Here is an 18,983-nt window from a genome sequence, read left to right on the forward strand (position 1 = left end):
AATCCACCTGGCCAAACTTCCCTGGATCCCATGCCTTCTAACTCCATACAGATCACATCCACTGCACTACCCTCATCTATATGCCTGGTCACCTCCTCAAAGAACTCTATCAGGGTTGTTAGACACGATCTGCCCTTCACAAAGCCATGCTGACTGTCCCTGATCAGACCATGATTCTCTAAATACCTATAGATCCTATCTCTAAGAATCTTTTCCAACAGCTTTCCCACCACAGACATAAGGCTCACTGGTCTATAATTACTGGGACTATCCCTACTACCTTTTTTGAACAAGGGAACAACACTCGCCTCACTCCAATCCTCCAGTACCATTCCCGTGGACAACGAGGACATAAAGATCCTAGCCAGAGGCTCAGCAATCTCTTCCCTCGCCTCATGGAGCAGCCTGGGGAATATTCCGTCAGGCCCCGGGGACTTATCTGTCCTAATGTATTTTAACAACTCCAACACCTCCTCTCCCTTAATATCAACATGCTCCAGAACATCAACCTCACTCATGCTGTCCTCACCATCATCAAGTTCCCTCTCATTGGTGAATACCGAAGAGAAGTACCAAGGACCTCGCTCACTTCCACAGCCTCCAGGCACATCTTCCCACCTTTATCTCTAATCGGTCCTACCTTCACTCCTGTCATCCTTTTTTTCTTCACATAATTGAAGAATACCCTGGGGTTTTCCTTTACCCTACTTGCCAAGGCGTTCTCATGCCCCCTTCTTGCTCTTCTCAGCCCCTTCTTAAGCTCCTTTCTTGCTTCCCTATATTCCTCAATAGACCCACCTGATCCCTGCTTCCTAAACCTCATGTATGCTGCCTTCTTCCACCTGACTAGATTTTCCACCTCACTTGTCACCTATGGTTCCTTCACCCTACCATTCTTTATCTTCCTCACCAGGACAAATTTATGCCTTACATCCCGCAAGAGATCTCTAAACATCGACCACATGTCCATAGTACATTTCCCTGCAAAAACATCATCCCAATTCACACCCACAAGTTCTAGCCTTATAGCCTCATAATTTGCCTTTCCCCAATTAAAAATTTTCCTGTCCTCTTTGAGTCTATCCTTTTCCATGATAATTATAAAGGCCAGGGAGCGGTGGTCACTGTCCCCCAGATGCTCACCCACTGAGAGATCTGTGACCTGACCCGGTTCATTACCTAGTACTAGATCTAGTATGGCATTCCCCCTGGTCAGCCTGTCCACATACTGTGACAGGAATCCATCCTGGGCACACTTAACAAACTCTGCCCCATCTAAACCCTTGGAACTAATCAGGTGCCAATCAATATTAGGGAAGTTAAAGTCACCCATGATAACAACCCTGTTATTCTTGCACCTTTCCAAAATCTGCCTCCCAATCTGCTCCTCTGTATCTCTGCTGCTACCAGGGGGCCTATAGAATACCCCCAGTGGAGTAACTGCTCCCTTCCTGTTCCTGACTTCCACCCGTATTGACTCAAAAGAGGATCCTGCTACATTACCCACCCTTTCTGTAGCTGTAATAGTATCCCTGACCAGTAATGCCACCCCTCCTCCCCTTTTTCCCGCCCTCTCTATCTCTTTTAAAGCACTGAAATCCAGGAATATTGAGAATCCATTCCTGCCCTGGTGCCAGCCAAGTCTCTGTAATGGCCACTACATCATAATTCCATGTATGTATCCAAGCTCTCAGTTCATCACCTTTGTTCCTGATGCTTCTTGCATTGAGGTACACACATTTCAGCCCTTCTACCTTACTGTCTTTACACCATTTATTCTGCTTCTCTTTCCTCAAAGCCTCTCTGTATGTTAGATCTGGCTTTACTCCATGCACTTCTTTCACTGCTCTATCGCTCTGGGTCCCATCCCCCTTGCAAATTAGTTTAAACCCTCCCGAACCATGCTAGCAAACCTACCTGCAAGGATATTGCTCCCCCTCGAGTTCAGGTACAACCCATCCAATCTGTACAGGTCCCACCTTCCCCAGAGGAGATCCCAATGATCTAAAAATCTAAAACCCTGCTCCCTGCACCAACTCCTCAGCCACGTATTCAACTGCCATCTCCTCCAATTCTTACCATCACTGTCACGTAGCACTGGCAGCAATCCTGAGAACGTCACCCTTGAGGTCTTGTTCTTCAGCCTTCTGCCTAATTCCCAAAACTCACACTTCAGGACCTCATCCCTCTTCCTGCCTATGTCGTTGGTCCCAACATGTATCACGACTTCTGGTTGCTTTCCCTCTCGTACCAGGATGTCATGCACCCAGTCAGAGACATCCCGGACCCTGGCATCCGGGAGGCAACAAACCATGCGGGTGTCCTTCTCACGTGTTCTAAAAGAGTGTGGTGAATTCAGAAAATGGAGATGCAAAGGGACTTGGGAGCCCTAGTGCAGGTCTCACTCAAGTTAAATTGCAGGTTGAGACAGTAGTAAGAAAGGTAAGTGCAATGTTAGCATTCATTTCAAAAGGACCAGAATATAAAAGCAAGAATGTAATGCTGAGGTTTTATAAGGCATTGGTCAGACCACGTTTAGAGCACTGTGAGGAGTTTTAGGCGCCATATCTAAGGAAGGATGAGCTGGGTTCACAGGAGGTTCATGAGAATAATCCTGAGAATGAAAGGGTTTAACATATGAAGAGGGTTTGATGGCCCAGTCCTTTATTCGCTGGAGTTTAGAAGAATGAGGGGGATCACATTAAAATTTATCAAATATTGAAAGGCCTTGATGGAGTGGAAGAGGAGAGAATATTTCAAATAGTGGGAGAGTCAAGGAGAAGAGGGTTAAGCCTCAATAGAAGGACATCCTTTTAGTACAGAGATGAGGTGATGAGGAATTTCTTAAGCCAGAGGATGGTGAATCTGTAGAATTCATTACCAGAGATTGCTGCAACATTCAAGTCATTGGTTATATTTAAATAGAAGCTGAATCACAATCAGGTTTAATATCACCAGCATATGTCATGAAATTTGTTGTGATACATCCTTGATCATTAAGGTTTCAGAGAGAAGGCAAGAGTCTGGTGTTGAGAGGAATAATAAATCAACCATGAGCCAATGGTGGAAAAAAACTCAGCGAGTCAAATGACATAATTCTGCTCCTGCTTCTTACTGATGTGCTGCAGATATCAGCTTGGCAGTGACAATGATTTTTAGACTGAAATGACGAGCGGTGGTTAAAACTGTCCGTGCAATAATAACCTTTAGGTAAGCTTCAGCTTGTCATATCAAGCACAAGGGATCTTGGCCTCGGTTGTACATTGCACCCATGCTCCGAACAGCCCAGCATTCCTGATCCCAGCCCCATCAGATACCAATCACTGATATGTCACCACCTGCCAGCACAAAGCATCAAGTGCAGCCCTCTCAGCAAACATGTTCACAGCAGAGGGCTTTGCAGCAACACATCAGGAGTATGTGAATGGCAAGTTTGCAGATGGAGGACACACTGGTGTAGCTGTACTGTTGCCTCTCAGCTCCTACAACCCTGACCTCAAGTATCACCTGTGTGGAGTTTGCACGCTCTCCCTGTGACAAAGTGGGCTTCCTGTTTCCACCCACATCCCAGTCAGGCAAGTTAGTTTATTAATTCTCCTTAATGTGCAGGTGAATGATAGAGTGGGCAGAGGGAGGAGTTTAATGAGAATAAAATAGGTTTGCATTGGCGAAGAGTAAATGGGTGGACAGTGGTTGGTGAAACCTCAGTAAGTCAAAGGGCCTGTTTTGTCAGCAACTTGAGATTTAGTGCACCTCAGCGTTGCCATCTGCACTAACCTCACATTCCCCAATCCATCACACCCACCCGAAGACCACACAAAGTCCCAGTTAGAACCAGCCCTCCCCCTCCCTGAGAAAAGCAGTAGAAGCACTGGTGTCATTAAAGCCAGATCTCAGCATTAGACAGAGGGCTAATTCAGAGGAAAGTGCACTTCTTTCTGAACTCAGGCTTGGGCTTACCGGTTGCTCAATGACACGCAGTACAGTGCGCTTGATGTCAGCAATGGCCTCTGTGTAGACAGCAGCAAGCTCGTGGATGAGTTTATGGTTCTGGGGAAGTAAAGCAAGGTACAAATACAGGCACTGTTTCACCGTCTCTTCTGTCCAAGGAGCTGCCACCTCTGTCATATCGAAAGAAATTAAAAACAAAGTCAGCAGGTAAAAACAGCACACCATTCAGACAGCAGGTACTAACCCATCACTCCTGCATATAGACAGCAGATACTAACCCATCACTCCTGCATATAGACAGCAGACGCTAACCCGTTACTCCTGCATATAGACAGCAGACACTAACCCGTTACTCCTGCATATAGACAGCAGACGCTAACCCATCAGTCCTGGATATAGACAGCAGATACTAACCCATCACTCCTGCATATAGACAGCAGATACTAACCCATCAGTCCTGGATATAGACAGCAGATGCTAACCCATCACTCCTGCATATAGACAGCAGATACTAACCCATCACTCCTGCATATAGACAGCTGAGCTTCTCCCTCTCTTAAGAGTAATTTCATCGATTTAGAACAGTACAGCACAAGAACCAGCCTTTTAGCCCACTATGTTGTGCCAAACTAATTAAACTAATTAAAACCGCACTAAATTAGTCCCTTCTGTCTATACAATGTCCAGTTCACCCCATTTCCTGCACATTAATATGCCTATCCAATTGCGATTCCACCAAAAATACTTGCAAATTTCTACAGATGTACAGTGGAGAGGATTCAAACAAAAAGGCAGCATCTATTACCCCATCACCCAGGGCATGCCTTCTTCTCATCAGGGAGGTACAGGAGTCTGAAGAGACACACTCAATATTTCAGGAACAGCTTCTTTCCTTCTGCCATCAGATTTCTGAATGGACAATGAACCCATAAATACTACCTCTATCTTTTCCCCCCTCTTTTTGCACTTATTTAATTTTTTAATATAGAGGTCACACCATAATTTATAGTTTTATATTATTACATATTGTAAAGTACTACTACCGCTAAACAACACACCCCACAACATATGCCAGTGACATTGCATACTGGCTTCGGAGCTAGCAACACGTTCTTTGTGTGAGATGTGTGAACTCTGGGAGACCTCCAGTCTCCCTGATAACTGTGTGAAGTGCACTACGTCCAGGTGCAGCTCCTTAGAGACCGTGTTCAGTAAATGGAGCTGCAGCGGGACAACCTTCAGGTCAGAGGGGCAACTGAGGAGTGACGGGGCGGCTGGGGGAGCAGTCACACAGCTGGACGACCTTCGGGTCACAGGGGAAACTGAGGAGGTGATAGACAGGAACTACGGGGCAGTGGGGGCAGTCACCCAGGTACCAACCTCCTGCAACTTAGGTGAATGTCAGGAAAGGGAATAGGCTGCCAGTGCAGAGTACCCCTGTAGCCTAATTGGGGGAAGCCACAGCATCTGGCTCTGTGCCTCAGAAGGGAAGGAGGAAGAAAAGGAGTGCAGTAGTGATAGAGAATTCCATAGTTAGAGGAGCAGAAAGCAGATTCTGTACATGTGCAAAAGATAACTCAATGGTATGTCATGACCCAGGTGCCATGGTCAGGGATGTCTCAGATTGGGTCCACAATATTCTAAATGGGGAGGGTGAACAGGCAGAAGTTGTGGTGCATATTGGTACCAACAACACAGGTAAGAAAGGGCGGAGGTACTGGGGAGGGGGAGGGGGAGAGGGAGAGGGAGAGGGAGAGGGGGAGGGAGAGGGGGAGGGAGAGGGGGAGGGAGAGGGGGAGGGAGAGGGGGAGGGAGAGGGGGAGGGAGAGGGGGAGGGAGAGGGGGAGGGAGAGGGGGAGGGAGAGGGGGAGGGAGAGGGGGAGGGAGAGGGGGAGGGAGAGGGGGAGGGGGAGGGAGAGGGGGAGGGAGAGGGGGAGGGAGAGGGGAGGGAGAGGGGAGGGAGAGGGGGAGGGAGAGGGGGAGGGAGAGGGGGAGGGAGAGGGGGAGGGAGAGGGGGAGGGAGAGGGGGAGGGAGAGGGGGAGGGAGAGGGGGAGGGAGAGGGGGAGGGAGAGAGGGAGGGGGGGGAGGAGGGGGAGGGAGAGGGGGAGGGAGAGGGGGAGGGAGAGGGGGAGGGAGAGGGGGAGGGAGAGGGAGAGGGAGAGGGGAGGAGAGAGAGAGGGGAGGAGAGAGAGAGAGAGAGAGAGAGAGAGAGAGAGGAATGAAGCAGAAAACTGAAAAGCAGGACCTCCAGGATAGTGATCTGGAAAGGGACATTTGTAGTAAAGACAGCAGAGCAGCATTGGCTGGAGTTTCTGCAAAAAATACGGTAAGTACAAGACAGATATATTCCAAATAAGAAGAAATTTTCAAATGAAAGAAAGACACTACCGTGGCTGACAAGTAAAGTCAGAGCCAAAATAAAAGCAAAAGAGAGGGCACACAAGGAAGCCAGAGCTAGTGGGAAGATAGAGGATTGGGAAGCTTTTAAAAACTTGCAGAAGGAAACTAAAAAGGTCATTCGGAAGGAAAAGATGAATTATGAGAGGAAGCTGGCAACTAATATCAAAGAAGATACGAAAAGCTTTTTTAAGTAGATAAAGGGTAAAAGAGAGTTGAGGGTAGATTTTGGACCAATACAAAATGACGCTGGAGATATTGTAATGAGAGATGCAGAGATGGCAGAGGAACTGAATGTGTATTTTGCATCAGTCTTCACAGTGGAAGACGTTTGCAGTATACTGGACATTCAAGAGTGTCAGGGAAGTGAAGTTTGTGCAGTGAAAATTACGACTGAGAAGGTGCTCAGGAAGCTGAATGGTCTGAGGGTGGATAATTCTCCTGGACCTGGTGGAATGCACCCTAGGGTTCTGAAGGAAGTAGCTGGAGAGATTGCGGAGGCATTAATGATGATCTTTCAAGAATCGATAGATTCTGGCATTGTACTGGATGACTGGAAAATTGTAAATGTTACTCCACTATTTAAGAAGGGTGGGAGGCAGCAGAAAGGAAACTATGGACCTGTTAGTCTGATATCAGTGGTTAGGAAGTTGCTGGAATTGATTGTTAAGGACAAGATTACGGAGTACCTAGAAGCACATGACATGATTGGTCAAAGCCAGCATGATCTCCTGAAAGGAAAATCCCGACTGACAAACCTACTGCAATTCTTTGAGGAAATTACAAGCAGGGTAGACAAAGGAGACACAGTAGACGTGGTGTACTTGGATTTTCAGAAGGCCTTTGACAAGGTGCCGCACATGAGGCTGCTTAGCAAGATAAGAGCCCATGAAATTACAGGGGAGTTACTAGCGTGGGTGGAGCACTGGTTGGTCGGCAGAAAACAGAGAGTGGGAATAAAGGGATCCTATTCTGGCTGGCTGCCGGTTACCAGTGGAGTTCCACAAGGGTCAGTGTTGGGACCGCTGCTTTTCACGCTGTATGTCAATGATTTGGACTACAGTATTAACGATTTGTGGCTAAATTTGTTGATGATACAAAGAAAAGGTGGAGGAGCGGGTAGTGTTGATGAAACAGAGTCTGCAGAGAGACTTCAATAGTTTAGGGGAATGGGCAAAGAAATGGCAAATGAAATACAATGTTGGAAAGTGTACAGTCATATGCTTTGGTGGAAGAAATAAACGGGCAGACTATTATTTAGATGGGGATAAAATTCAAAATGCAGAGATGCAAAGAGATTTGGGAGTCCTTGTGCAAGATACCCTAAAGGTTAACTTCCAGGTTGAGTCAGTTGTGAAGAAGGCGAATGCACTGTTGGCATTCATTTCCAGAGGTACAGAATATAAGAGCAGGGATGTGGTGTTGAGGCTCTATAAGGCACTCGTGAGACCACACTTGGAGTATTCTGCTCACGTACATCTGCTCTCACTCCATCCTCCCACCACCCCACTAGGAATAGGGTTCCCCTGGTCCTCACCTACCACCCCACCAGCCTCCGGGTCCAACATATTATTCTCCGTAACTTCCGCCACCTCCAACGGGATCCCACCACTAAGCACATCTTTCCCTCCCCCACTCTCTCTGCATTCTGCAGGGATCGCTCCCTACACAACTCCCTTGTCCATTCGTCCCCCCCATCTCTCCCCACTGATCTCCCTCCTGGCACTTATCCGTGTAAGCGGAACAAGTGCTACACATGCCCTTACACTTCCTCCCTTACCACCATTCAGGGCCCAAACAGTCCTTCCAGGTGAGGCATCACTTCACCTGTGAGTCGACTGGGGTGATATATTGCGTCCGGTGCTCCCGATGTGGCCTTTTATATATTGGCGAGACCCGACGCAGACTGGGAGACTGCTTTGCTGAACATCTACGCTCTGTCCGCCAGAGAAAGCAGGATCGCCCAGTGGCCACACATTTTAATTCCATATCCCATTCCCATTCTGACATGTCTATCCACGGCCTCCTCTACTGTAAAGATGAAGCCACACTCAGGTTGGAGGAACAACACCTTATATTCCGTCTGGGTAGCCTCCAACCTGGTGGCATGAACATCGACTTCTCTAACTTCCGCTAATGCCCCACCTCCCCCTCGTACCCCATCTGTTACTCATTTTTACGCACACATTCTTTCTCTCACTCTCCTTTTTCTCCCTCTGTCCCTCTGAATATACCTCTTGCCCATCCTCTGGGTCACCCCCCCCCCGTCTTTCTTCCCGGACCTCCTGTCCCATGATCCTCTCGTATCCCCTTTTGCCTATCACCTGTCCAGCTCTCGGCTCTATCCCTCCCCCTCCTGTCTTCTCCTATCGTTTTGGATCTCCCCCTCCCCCTCCAGCTTTCAAATCCCTTACTCACTCTTCCTTCAGTTAGTCCTGACGAAGGGTCTCGGCCTGAAACGTCGACTGCACCTCTACCTACAGATGCTGCTTGGCCTGCTGCGTTCACCAGCAACTTTGATGTATGTTTCTTGGAGTATTCTGTGCAGGTTTGGGCTCCTTATTTTAGAAAGGATACACTGACATTGGAGAGGGTTCAGAGAAGATTCACGAGAATGATTCCAGGAATGAAAAGATTACCATATGAGGAACGTCTGGCAGCTCTTGGGCTGTATTCTCTGGAGTTCAGGAGAACGGGGGGTGGGGGGTGGCGTCATTCCAAATGTTAAAAGGCCTGAACAGATTAGATATGGCAAAGTTATTTCCCATGGTAGGGGATTCTAGGACAAGAGGGCACGACTTCAGGATTGAAGGACGTCCTTTTAGAACTGAGATGCAGAGAAATTAATTTAGTCAGATGGTGGTAAATTTGTGAAATTTGCTGCCAGGAGCGGCTGTGGAGGCCAAGTCATTGGGTGTATTTAAGACAGAGATAGATAGGTTCTTGATTAGCCAGGCATCAAAGGGTATGAGGTGAAAGCAGGGAGTGGGGATGACTGGAAGAATTGGATCAGCCCATGACTGAATAACAGAGCAGACACAATGGGCTGAATGGCCTACTTCTGCTCCTATATCTTATGGTCTTATGGCTTGAGGGCTATGTAATAACCCAGATTTGATTAGGGAACTTAAGGTAAAGGAGCCCTTGAGAGGTAGTATTCATAATATTGTAGAATTCACCCTGCACTTTTGAGAAGATAAAATCAGATATATCAATATTACAATGGAGTAAAGGGAATTACATATGCATGAAAGAGGAACTGGCCAAAGTTGATTGGAAGGGGACACTAGCAGGGATGATGATAGAACAGCATTGGCTGGTGTTTCTTGGGGAAATTTGGAAGGCACAGGAATGATGCCACATAAAGATGTAGTAGTATTTTAAAGGGAGGATGAGAAAACTGTGGCTGACACGAAGAGTAAAAGAGATACGAGAGTGGATATCAGATCATTGGAAGATAATTCTGGAGAGGTAGCAATGGGGGACAAAGAAATGATGGATGAACTTAATAAGTATTTTGTGGAAGTCTTCATATGACAGACACAAGCAGAGTGTCAGGGCAGAAGCATTGTTGTTCTAGTAAGGAGAAGGCGCTTCTGAAGCTAGAAAGTCTGAGGGTACACAAGTCACCCGGACCTAATGTTCGATACCTGTGTTCTGAAGGAGGTAGCTGGAGAGATTGTGGAAGCATTAGTAATGATCTTTCCAGAATCACTCAATTCTGGAATGGTTCCAGAGGACTGGAAAATTGCAAATGCCATTCCAAGAGGGAGGCAGAAGAATTGAAATTAAAGGTCTGACCTTAGTGGTCTGAAAGATGTTGTAAACTATTATTAAGGATGAGGTTTCAGGGTACTTGGAGGCATACGATAAAATAGGCCAGCCAGTCAGTATGATTTTCTCTTGGGGAAATCTTGCCTGACAGAATTTTTGGAATTCTTTGAGGAAATAACAGGTGGAAAAGACAAAGGAGAATCAGTTGATGTTGTTTATTTAGATTTTCAAAATACCTTTGACATGAGGCTGCTTACTAAGAGCCCATGGCATTACAGGAAAGGTACTAGCATGGACAGAAGATTGGCTGACAGGCATGAGGCAAAGAGTAGGATTAAAGGGGGTTTTTCTGGTTGGCTGACGGTGACTACTGTTGTGGAGCAGGGGTCAGTGTTAGGACCATTTCTTTTCATATTATATGTCAATGATTTGGATGAAGGAATTGGTGGCTTTGTGGACAGTACAAAGATAGATGGAGGGGTTGGTAGCAGAGTGTCTGCAGAACTTGAACAGATTAGGGAATGGGCAAAGAAGCGGCAGATTGAATATCGTGTAAGGAAGTCATGAACTTTGGCAGAAGGAATAAAAGCAAGGTCTACGTTCTAAATGGGGAGAAAGTGCAAAAATCAGAGGTGCAAAACCACTTGGGAGTCCTCGTGCAGGATTTACTAAATGCTAACTTATAGAGTGAGTCGGCGGTAAGGAAGGAATATACAAACATTTGTACAATGCTAGCATTCATTTTAAGTGGACTAGAATATAAGAGCAAGGATGTAAATCTGAAGCTTTATAAAGCATTGATCAGATTGCACTTGGAGATTTGAGAGCTGTTTTGGGCCCCTTATCTAAGGAAAAATGTGCTGACATTGGAGAGGGTCGAGGAGGGTCAGAGAATTATCCTGGATATGAAAGTGTTTACATATAAGAGGCACTTAATATTTCTGGACTTGTACTTACTGGAGTTTAGGAGAATGAGGGGGGAATCTCACTGAAACCTTTCGAATACTGAAAGGCCCAGATAGAGTGGATGTGGTGAGGATGCTTCCTGTAATGAGGGAGTCTAGGATCAGAGGGCACAGCTTCAGAATTGAGGGACTTCCATATAGAACAAAGATTTCTTTAGCCAGATGTTAATGAATTTGTGGCAGGCCAGTTCATAGGCTATACTTAAGGTGGAGGTTGTTAGATTGTTGATTAATCAGGACATCAAAGGTTACGGGGAGAAGGCAAAAGAATGGTGTTGAGAGGGATAATAAATCAACCATGATGGAATGATGGAGATGATGGGCCAAATGGTATGTCGTATGATATTAAACCTGACTCTCTTAAATTCCTCTATCACATTTGCCTCCATCACCACCCCTGACAGCACATTCCAGGTACCCACCACTCAGTGTAAAATAACTTGGCCAAACATCTACTTTGGACTTACCCTTTCTTACTTAAATACCCTCTAACCTCTAAACTTTTCATAATCTTATAAACTGAAAGGTCTCCCCTCAGCCAATCCAGAGGAAATAACATAAATTTGTCTAACCTCTCTACAGAGCACATGCCCTCTAATCCAGGTAGCATCCTGGTAAACCTCTTCTACACCCCCTCCAAAGCCTTCACATCCTTCCTATAGTGGGAGTGACCAAAACTAGAACATAGAAACATAGAAATTAGGTGCAGGAGTAGGCCATTTGGCCCTTCGGGCCTGCACCGCCATTCAGTATGATCATGGCTGATCATCCAACTCAGAACCCTGTACCAGCCTTCCCTCCATACCCCCGATCCCTTTAGCCACAAGGGCCATATCTAACTCCCTCTTAAATATAGCCAATGAACTGGCCTTGATGGTGGGGAGGGTATAGGGTATAACATAGAACAGTATGGCACAGGAACAGACCCTTTGACCCTAGATGTTATGCAGAACTAATTAAAAAAGGCCCTTATACCTACAAAAGTCCATATCCCTCCATTCTCTGCATTCACATGCCTAACAGCCTCTTAAATTCTTCTATTAAATGTAATATTCCAGATGCAGCCCAACTGTAATTTCATAAAGATGCAACATTTCTTTTGACATTCATCCATCCATAAGAAACAGTAAAACCCTAGCAAGACTACCGCAAAGTTTCTCACCCATCTACGTTAACATGTCCTGGAGTTGCACATTTAAGATCTGCTCACTACAGGCAAACTGCCTTCTTTATTTCAACCTCAAAGAGTCCAGAATGACAGAGTGAACACAGAGCTCTCACCTGTATCTTTGTCAGCCCCAAAGAGAATGGAAGGCGGATTGGGGTGCACCAGCAGTTGCAAATAATTCAGGGCAAACTTCTCAATGTAGTCACGCAGCTGCTCTTTCTCATACATTCTTTTAATGAACATCAATGCCTGTGAACGGACCTAGAGACAAAACCGAGTATCACTAGGAGCGTGCTATCGCTACTGGATGCCTAAAGCACATAAACAAGCTGATTTTGAAGGGGAAAATGGATCACCACTCTAGGCAGAGGTCAGAAAGACTCCACATCTTCCTCCATGTCTGCAGATTTACCCAATGTCAGCTGCCAAGTTAGCGAATGCCAAGTCAGAAGAGTAAATTTGCATTTTGACATAGTGCAGTTGTGAGCATTCTGACTGGTTTCATCACCGCCTGGTATGGAGCACACGATTGTAGACCCAGCCAGCTCCTGTGTGGGCACAACCCTCCTCACCATCAAGGACATCTTCAAGAGGGCAGGAAAGGCCTCAAGAAGGTGGTATTCGTTATTAAGGACCCTCACCGTCTAAGACACGCGCATTTCTCGTTTCCACCATCAGGGAGGAGATACAGAGGCCTGAAGACACACTCCTAATTCAGAAACAACTTTTTCCCCTTCACTTTCTGATTTCCTGAGGTATTTATTTACTTTTGTCACTTCTATGTCTTTAAACAATACTACTGCAGCAAAACAATAAATTTCACATCTTATCAGTCAGTGGTCATAAATCTAATTCTGGTCATTCACAACCTTGGGCTGGTCTCAAAGCTTTCACTGCCAATGAAGCATTTCTGAAGTGCAGCCACTTTGCAATGTACTGGAGATGATGTGCTCACATCTCACACTAAAAACTAATTAATGATCCAAATTACATTAGTTGAGAAGTAGATACCGAGGAAAACTCATTTAACACCTAAGCACTAGCCTGGATTGTGTTTAGGGTTTAGAGCAATCCTAAGAATAATTATACCGCAAAACAACATCCTTCGGCCCACTGCTTCTACAGCCGTCTTTTACCCATTTACACAAATCCCATTTCATTTTTACCATATTCCAATCAATTCCTTCCATCTTCAACCACTCACCTATACATGAAGAGTAATTTACCATGGCCAATTGACCTACCAACTCGTGCAATCTTAAGTGGGAGGAAACTGGAACACAAGAAATCCACGAGATCACAGGGCGAACAGGCAAACTCCACCCAAGATCAGGATCAAAACTGGCTCCACAGACGATGCCACACAGATTACTTGGAATGGGACAAATCCACACCTTACAAGAGACGATAACAATGTCACCCTCTGAACTATAGCAACACATAAAGAATGCTGGAGGAACTCAGCAGGTCAGGCAGCATCTATGGAGAGGAATAAACAGTCGGCGTTTCAGGCCGAGACCCTTCATCAGCACCTGCGGAATCTCATGTTTATCCTCTGAACCATGCATGACACCAAGAAAGTCAGCTCATGAATTTCCAGAAAAGGAGTCCCATTACCTACTCACACCTAGAACGACTCCAGTCTTCAGAAAAGAGATCTGGAAGTAAATTGAGTACTAAAAGAAAGCACTTAATTGTTAAGGGTTTAAAGTGGGAAACAGATCCCTGGTCCATTCCTCCCATACTCCACCCAAAACCCCACAGAAAGCTGAAAACAGCTGTTTCTTGTGACTTCACCTTGTCCTTCTCGTGGGAGCTCAGATCAAGTAGCACATGAAGGTACTGTAGCTGTTTCGAGGGGCGTTTGAAGACCAGATCTCTCAGTGTCGACATTCCCAGGTAGATCCGAGTCTAAGGAAAGGTAGTGAGGAGACCAAAGTCAGCTTCTCATTGGAACAGGTTAAACAACGTGGCCAGCAGCCACAGAACAATGAGCTGCGACTTACCTCATCCTCACAATACCTCCGGATCACTTCTAATGCATTGTCAGTTATAGATGGAGCCTCCAGGACCAGCTTTGTAAACAGCCTAATGAGAGCAGATGTACAATTAAAAAACACCAAAGAAATTACAGGAAACATTCCAACTGATTAAAGGAGAGTCTGCAGATGAATTATAAGACCTAAAGCTTATGAATATAAAAACCACCAACCTGCATTTAAATAGTGCCTTTTGTGTAGGGCAAAACATCCCAAGGCTCTAAATAGAGATAATAGACCTGAAAGGTTAACTTTCTCTCTCCGCAGATGTTGCCTGACTTGAAACATTTTCCGAGGGCTTGGAGAAAACACGGACTTCTTAGAGGACGTCACTATTGAACCCTGAGCTCTGACACCCAAAGCTATAACAACATTGTGCTAACCACAATGCTACCATGGGAGCCAGTATGATTAGAGTTTCAGAGTGCACAGCACTTAGTGAAGAACAAGGGTACAGACAGCAGTATTTTACGTGGCCTCTACTTTAGAGAATGTACGGCAGAATGAACAGCTCTTCCCAAAATTGGAGAAAGGCTAATTTTGATAGCATCAGAAATGTGGCAAGTGTGTATGAGAAACAGGCCGTCTGCTGGCAAAGGTGCACTTGGAAAGTCAGAGGCCTTCAAAAACAATATTTTGAGAGTACAAAACTTGTATGTGCCTGTAAGAATAAAAGGTAAAGATAACAAGTGTAGTGAACCTTGGTTTTCAAGAGATATTGAGGCCCTGTTTAAGAGAAGAAGGAGATAAATCCCCAGGGCCTGACAAGGTGTTCCCTTGTCAGGCACGTGCAGAATTTGCTGGGGCCCCAGCAGAGTTATTTAAAATATCCTTAGCAACAGGAAATGTTGTTCCGCTATTTAAAAAAGCCGAAACCAGGAAATTATATGCTGGCGAGCCTGACATCAATTGTGGGGAAGTTATTGCAAGGTATTCTAAGGGATCGAATATACAAGTATTTGGATAGACATGGGCTTGAGGATAGTCAGCATGGCTTTGTGTCACATGGTCACGTCTAATCGATCTTATAAAGTTTTTCAAGGAAGTTACCAGGAAAATGAATGTTATCTACATGGATGTTAGTAAGGCATTTGACAAGGTCCCACATGGCATTCCAGGGTGAGGCAGACATTGGCTTTGTGGGAGAAGCCAGAGTGCTGTAGTTGAGGGTTGCCTCTGTGACTGAAGGCCTGTGACTACTGGAGTGCCGCAGGGATCGGTGCTGAGTCCACTGTTGTTTGTCATCTACATCAATGATCTGGATGGTACCATGGTTAACTGGAACAGCAAATTTGCAGATGACACCAAGATGGGGGATGTAGTAGACAGTGAGTAAGGCTTGCATGGTTTGCAGAGAGATCTGCATCAGCTCGAAAAATGGGCTGAAAAATGGCAGATGGAATTTAATACAGACAAGTGCAAGGTTTTGCATTTTAGTAGGACCAAAAAGGATAGGTCTTACACAGTAAATGGTAGGGCGCTGAGGAGTGTGGTAGAACAAAGGGATCTGGGAATACAGATACATAACTTGTTGTAAGTGGCATCAGAGGTAGATGGGGTCGTAAAGAACATTTTTGGTACATTGATCTTCATAAATCAAAGTATTGAGTACAGAAGATGGGATGTTATGTTGATGCGCTGTAAGGCATAGGCCAGGCCAAATTTGCAGTACTGTGTCCAGTTTTGGTCACCTACCTACAAGAAAGATGTAAACAAGGTTAAAAGAGTACAGGGAAAATTTACGAAGATGTTGCCAGGTCTGGAGGACCCAAGTTATATGATATTGGAAAGTTTTTGACAGGAACAGGCCATTCAGCCCAACAAAGCTTGCCAAATTGCTATTCATATAGTATGCTGAAATTACTACTGAGTTTACATTTGAAAAGATTGCATAGGTTAGGACTGTATTCTTCAGAATGTAGAAGATTGAGAGGAGGTTTGATAGAAGTATACAAAATTATGAGGGTTACAGATGGGTAAATGCAAGCAAGCTTCTTCCAGAGGTTGGGTGGGACTACAACCAGAGATCGTGGCTTAAGGGTGAAAGGTGAAAAGTTTATGGGGAACACAAGGGGAAACCTCTTCACTCAGAGGGTCGTGAAAGTGTGGAATGAGCTGCCAGCACATATGAGTTCAATTTTGTTTAAGAGAAGTTTGGATAGGGATATGGAGGTCTACGGTCCAGGTGCAGGTCTTTGGAAGGAGGCAGCTTAAAAAATTACGGTATGAACTTCCTGGGCTGAAGGGCCTGTTTCTGTGCTGAACTTCTCTGGGACTCTTTACCCAAAACTGCAGTCACGCAGCTAAGTCAGAATGACAAAATAAACTGTAAGCTTTTCCATTAGAATCATCTTTGAGGAATGAAATGTATTTACATAGCACTTTTCACAAATTTTGCTGTCAATAATATAGGAGACAATTTGCAGTTGTCTCCTATATTAAGTATTTCATTGGCAGCAAAACTATAAGAAGTTTTTTTTTGTTTGGTTCACTGCCTATTTTTAAATAGTGTGGATCAGTAAAAATGATTCAAGGTCACCCATTGGATAAATTGACATTTGGTACAATAAAGAAGACAGCAATAAAGATATGTTATTAGAGAACCAAATGGAGTAGAATGGAAGATGGTGTAACCAACCAGAATTTTAAAAATCCTTCATTTTTCTATACAGTTTTGCTTCTTAGCCTGGCACAAGTCAGTGTTCTTAGTTGTGATCAGAATACTGGAATCAAGTTCAAACAACCAGTGATCTAACCCATTGAGAGATGCAAGGAGAAAGCTGAACAAGCAACACAAACAGCAAGTAAGCAAGCAAATTTCCCACTGCCACTCCTACTGACCCGTCCTTCTGGTCTGGTTTCTCCTGCAGGCCGGACAATAGGCTAGTCAGACACTCATCATAATTCTCAAGACTGCCACTGGGCCATTGGCTGAGATACAGGTTATACTCTTGGTAAAGCCATGCAAATGCAAGGTCGACACGGTTTCGGATATCCTCAAGGATGAAATCCAGCATCTCGACTTTCATTCTCCCATCAAACTGCGTCACAAGACGTGCCAGGATCTTCACACGGATCTGGGTAAAAAATTAATCAATAAACTTCACATGCAGTCAGCGGAAGGGAAAGCATCGCAAAACTTTTGATGAAAATTTGCTTCTCTGCATTATATACAAGTCTCCAATCTTGGTTATATCCAACAATTAAGATCAACTTTATTTGTCACATGTACATCAAAACACACAGAGAAATGAGTCATTTCTGTTGAGGATGTGCTAGAAGCAACCCACAAGTGTCACCGTGCTTCCGGCAGAACATAGCATGCCCACAATTTACTAACCTCATTCCACATGCCTTTAGAATGTGGGAGGAAACCCGAGCATCCAAAGGAAAGCCAAACAGTCACAGGGAGACTGTACAAACTCCTTACAGATAATGGCAGGAATTGAATCCCGATCCAGCTGGCACTGCAAAGCGTGGAATTAATCATTAAACTACTGTGCAGTCCAGCTACGCAGCAGGAAACTCGCTTAGCCTCCTTCAGTATGTGGTTACGACTGCACACCTTTTAAAATGCTGCTCAGCTACCTGATCAGGACTGCATTACAATGCTGAAGGAACTCAGCAAGTCAAGTAACATCTATGGAAATAAATAAACAGTCGACGGAGCAAGGTTTAGTCAACGTGGATTGTAGATTTGGATTAATTCAGATTTATGATATGCTATAGTTTCTATTTCTGGTCGCTCTTTTTTGTTACTAGCTTTGGGTGATTTTTGAATCAGGATGGCCTGCAGATAATGAACACTGAGCTGAACTGAGCCTTTTGATTGTGCGTTCTAATATTCTGTGTTTTCACTCATGTTTTCTGTTGCTGTTTGCACAATTTTTTTGCATGTAGGGGAGGGGGTTTGATGTTTGATATTTCTCTTCGAACGGGTTGGTTCCATGGTTCTTCATTGTTTCATGACTGTCTGTGAGGAAGACGAATTTCAGGGTTGTATACTGCATACATGCTTTGATAATAAGTGTACTTTGAATCTTTGATGTTTTGGACTGTAAAGGAAGGGAGAAGATGCCAAAATAAAAAGATGGGAGGAGGGAAAGGAAGACAAGCTAGAAGGTGATAGGTGAAGGCAGTTGCTTTCATGTTATACATACCGGACCAGCTCCACCTCGTGCCACTGCTTTCTCAGAGTTCAGGATGCGCTTCAGGGCACCAATTTTCAGCTTATCTATCTTATCTGCAGGCAATTGCTGCACCACGTCACCCAGACGAAAAACCTTCTTTCGCCCACTCTGTCCCATCGGCCTGAAACTGATAGAGAAACCGATCAACAATTGGAAAGGACCCAACTTGCTCTAAACCCAAAATAAAATTGCGGTTCCGATGACATCATCGTTCAGAATGGCTGTTTAAATCAAAAGCTCCTCTGGAAAAACGCATATTTTACCCCGTTAATCCGTCAAATATAAGATCTTTCGAAATATCTGAATTGATAAGGGGGGCAAGAATGGGGGAAAAGAATGGAGATAAAAAAGCACCACTGCAGAGCCTACGGAAGAGAGAGGTACAATGAGCGGCTCTCCTACACGTGCGCATGGTGGCGAAGCTGACGCTGGGCCTCGTTCAGGCGAAGCGACAAATATGATAAAGATTCTGGAAGAGATAAGGGAAGTCCAAAAAGA

At 45.0% G+C, this 18,983-nt stretch overlaps 1 protein-coding gene across 1 annotated transcript in view; it reads right to left on the reverse strand.

Moving 5' to 3' along the window:
- sympk (symplekin) overlaps positions 1 to 18,983 on the reverse strand; it is a 122,381-nt gene that overhangs the window by 40,197 nt on the left and 63,201 nt on the right. Inside the window, exons 12-17 of the mRNA XM_063060383.1 lie at positions 18,456 to 18,612; positions 17,137 to 17,372; positions 14,263 to 14,344; positions 14,054 to 14,167; positions 12,370 to 12,517; positions 3,961 to 4,121 (exon numbers count right to left, since the gene is read on the reverse strand). Of these exons, the coding sequence (XP_062916453.1) occupies positions 3,961 to 4,121; positions 12,370 to 12,517; positions 14,054 to 14,167; positions 14,263 to 14,344; positions 17,137 to 17,372; positions 18,456 to 18,612 (898 nt within the window). The remainder of the gene's footprint in view (positions 1 to 3,960; positions 4,122 to 12,369; positions 12,518 to 14,053; positions 14,168 to 14,262; positions 14,345 to 17,136; positions 17,373 to 18,455; positions 18,613 to 18,983) is intronic.

This window comes from Mobula hypostoma, chromosome 10 (genome assembly GCF_963921235.1).
Source record: "Mobula hypostoma chromosome 10, sMobHyp1.1, whole genome shotgun sequence".
Classification (NCBI taxonomy): Eukaryota; Metazoa; Chordata; class Chondrichthyes; order Myliobatiformes; family Myliobatidae; genus Mobula; species Mobula hypostoma.